The sequence below is a fragment of the Octopus bimaculoides genome, chromosome 2, assembly GCF_001194135.2.
Source record: "Octopus bimaculoides isolate UCB-OBI-ISO-001 chromosome 2, ASM119413v2, whole genome shotgun sequence".
In the NCBI taxonomy this organism is placed as follows: domain Eukaryota; kingdom Metazoa; phylum Mollusca; class Cephalopoda; order Octopoda; family Octopodidae; genus Octopus; species Octopus bimaculoides.
The window spans coordinates 186,919,218-186,922,496 of record NC_068982.1 but is presented as its reverse complement, the minus strand read 5'-3'; the positions used below and the strand labels follow the sequence as shown (position 1 = coordinate 186,922,496).

Below are 3,279 nucleotides of genomic sequence, written 5' to 3'. Positions count from 1 at the left end.
ATCCAGCCATAGTACATGACCATACCAGCGCAGTCGTCTCTCTTGTACGCCACATCCGATGCTTCTTATGTCCAAGATTTCTCTCAGGGCGCTTACACTCTGTCGTGTGTATACACTGACATTACATATCCAGTGGATCATGCTAGCTTCATTTCTTTCAAGCCTACGCATGTCCTCTGCAGTCACGGCCCATGTTTCACTGCCGTGAAGCATGGCAGTTCGCACACATGCATTGTACAACCTACCTTTCACTCTGAGCGAGAGGCCCTTTGTTAAACAAAATCTGTATATTACCTAACAATAAATACAAGGTACACGTAGGCACAGAAAATAACACAAGACTTTCATCATTCAAAGGGTCATTTGTGTATAATGGAATGAAATCTGAAATGAAAAAGTAATTTTGATATGATAAATAGATATATACTCTTTTACTTGTTTCAGTCATTTGATTGCGGCCATGCTAGAGCACCACCTTTAGTCAAGCAAATCGACCCCAGGACTTATTCTTTGTAAGCCTAGTACTTATTCTATCGGTCTCTTTTGCCGAACTGCTAAGTTACGGGAACGTAAACACACCAGCATCGGTTGTCAAGCGATGTTGGGTGGGGGGAACAAACACAGACACACAAGCACATATATATACATATATACAACGGACACACAAACATATACACACACACATACATATGCATATATATATAAATATATACGACGGTTTCTTCCAGTTTCCATCTACCAAATCCACTCACAAGGTTTTGGTCGGCCTGAGGCTATAGTAGAAGACACTTGCCCAAAGTGCCACGCAGTGGGACTGAACCCGGAACCATGTGGTTGGTAAGTAAGCTACTTACCACACAGCCACTCCTGCGCTTATATGTAAAAATCTTTTTAAAATGACCTTAAAGTAACTCAAAGAAAAACTTCGTTATTCTTTATTTTTAATAAAAACAATTAAATAGAAGCGAGTGAGAGAGAGAGAAAGAGAACGCACAGCAAGGAAAGAAGGTAAAAGTAATAGAGTATGTGGGGAAAGGAAAAGAGGTACTAAATGAAATCTCAGTGGAGAAGGAGTGGAAGAAAATTGATGAGGATGAAATTGAGAGAGAAAAAGTTATAAAGATAGAGAAAGACTAATAGGATTAGAGGTAGTAAATAAAGAAGAGATGGAAAGAGAGAGAGGCAGCATTGCAAGGAAAGGGATACAAATGAAGGGAGTAAAATGTTAAAAAATGCTATCTTGAAGTGAATTAAAATTAGATTTCTAATTGAAGCATGCAGTTAAAAACCACATTTTGATAAAAAAATAATTTAGATTTTTAAGAATTTTCTTGATAGTATAGACTTTAATAACTGCTTCCTTCTCGCAAAAGTTACATCTTCATAACTTATTAATAAACAGCTTTCTTTATCATAGTATAGATGTTTTACCTTCATCCTTGCTGTAGCAACTGTTATTGGAATCTCTGGGAGAAAATCCCGTACCATAACCACGAGCACGCCTTTCCTCCATTTTGGCTTCTAATTCCAGTTGAAACGAATCCTTTTTAGGTTTGTGAGGTGTTTCCTCAATTTCATCCATCATCTTTGGAGAAATTTAAAAGAATTACCAAAAAAAACAAAACAATCTTTAGAGAAAAAACAAAATTATTCTATTCTGCTTTGTTGCTAACAATGAAGTTTGGTGTTTATGAAAACAAAAACAAAATAAAATATAAATTTGAAACAAAAATAAACGTAAAGCAAATTTTTCTAAAAGAAAGGAAAGTATGATACAAAAATATCTTCATCATCATCATCAACAATGTAATAACAATAAAAACATTTTACTTCGTTTTTGGATTTGGTTTGCAAGATTCTTTATGTGAATTCGTGTATTGAAGCATATTTTGTTGTGTTTGGGGAGAGTCATTCCCTTTTAGTGCCTTATTAATTTAACACGCTCACAGGTAAAGTTTCCACTCATTTACTTATTTATTTTTCCTAAAAGTTTTGTTGCTTTGGAATGGAAAATTTTAGGAAAAATAAGTAAATGAGTGGAAATAATAGGGCACTAAAAGAGAATGACTCTCCCCAGACATAAAAAGATAATAAAAATGTTAATATTGATGTAACATCTTGTAAATGTAAAACAACAATAATGATGTATCTTTCCTGGGGTGATCAAAAAAGGAATAGAAAAATAACGAGATGGACCAGAATGTGTGACAGGGTGGACAGAGCAAAAGCATGATGGGAAAAAGACAGGGATATGGTGGGGGTGGGGCTAGATGAAAGGGATTCGCAATAACAGATGTAGACATAGGGAAAACTTGATAAAGAGTGATGGGTGACAATAGAGGTGACTCAGATAAGAGAGAAAAAGTGCAAGGTGAAGTTAGTGTTTTGAGTAGGATGAAGAGGATGTTCCAATAAAGCTTGTTCATCATCATCATCAACATCATTTAACGTCCGTTTTCCATGCTAGTATGGGTTGGACGATTTGACTGGGAACTGGCAAACCAGATAGCTGCACCAGACTCCAGTCTGATCTGGCAGAGTTTCTACAGCTGGATGCCCTTCCTAACGCCAACCACTCCAAGAGTGTAGTGGGTGCATTTTACATGCCACCGGCACCAGGGCCAGTCCGGCAGTACTGGCAATGGCCACGCTCAAAAAGGTGTTTTTTACGTGCCACCTGCACAGCAGTCAGTCCAATGTCTTGTTCACACGCCACCAGCAACTTACACACACGACGTTACATCAGAATGGGAAACTTTGGAATTAGTTCTTGCTCAGTAAGAAAAAAAAAGTTTCTAGGTTTCAAATTATCATTCAGAGAAGAAGAATGTCAGCAAAAACTGAAGTGGATCATAATATAAAAGAAGATAATAATAATAATGATAATAATAATAATAATAATAATAATAATAATAATAATAATAATAATAATAGAATAGACAACACATCAGAAAGTTATAAGTGCAGAATTTGTGGACAAAATGGTGAAACCGAATGGCATATTACCAGCCAATGTACGCCACTAACCCAGAGACGCCACAACAATATAGCAAGGCTTGTCCATTGGACACTTTGCAACAAGTATGGACTTGACAGACAAAAAATTGGTACGACCACAAACCCGAAGGCATCATCGAAAATGATAATGCAAAGATCCTGTGGGATTTTATGATTCAGTGCAACCATGAGATAGAGAATAGGAAGCCAGACATAGTCTTAATTGAGAAACAAAGCAAACTATGCTGGATCATAGATATAGTATGCCCAGCTGACAACAAG

The 3,279-nt window shown here is 36.7% G+C and overlaps 1 protein-coding gene across 1 annotated transcript in view; it reads right to left on the bottom strand.

The window, feature by feature from the left end:
* The window catches only part of LOC106874815 (probable serine/threonine-protein kinase DDB_G0278845), a 13,364-nt gene that overhangs the window by 8,795 nt on the left and 1,290 nt on the right, over window positions 1–3,279 (bottom strand). Inside the window, exon 2 of the mRNA XM_052965911.1 lies at window positions 1,432–1,585. Within this exon, the coding sequence (XP_052821871.1) occupies window positions 1,432–1,585 (154 nt within the window). The remainder of the gene's footprint in view (window positions 1–1,431; window positions 1,586–3,279) is intronic.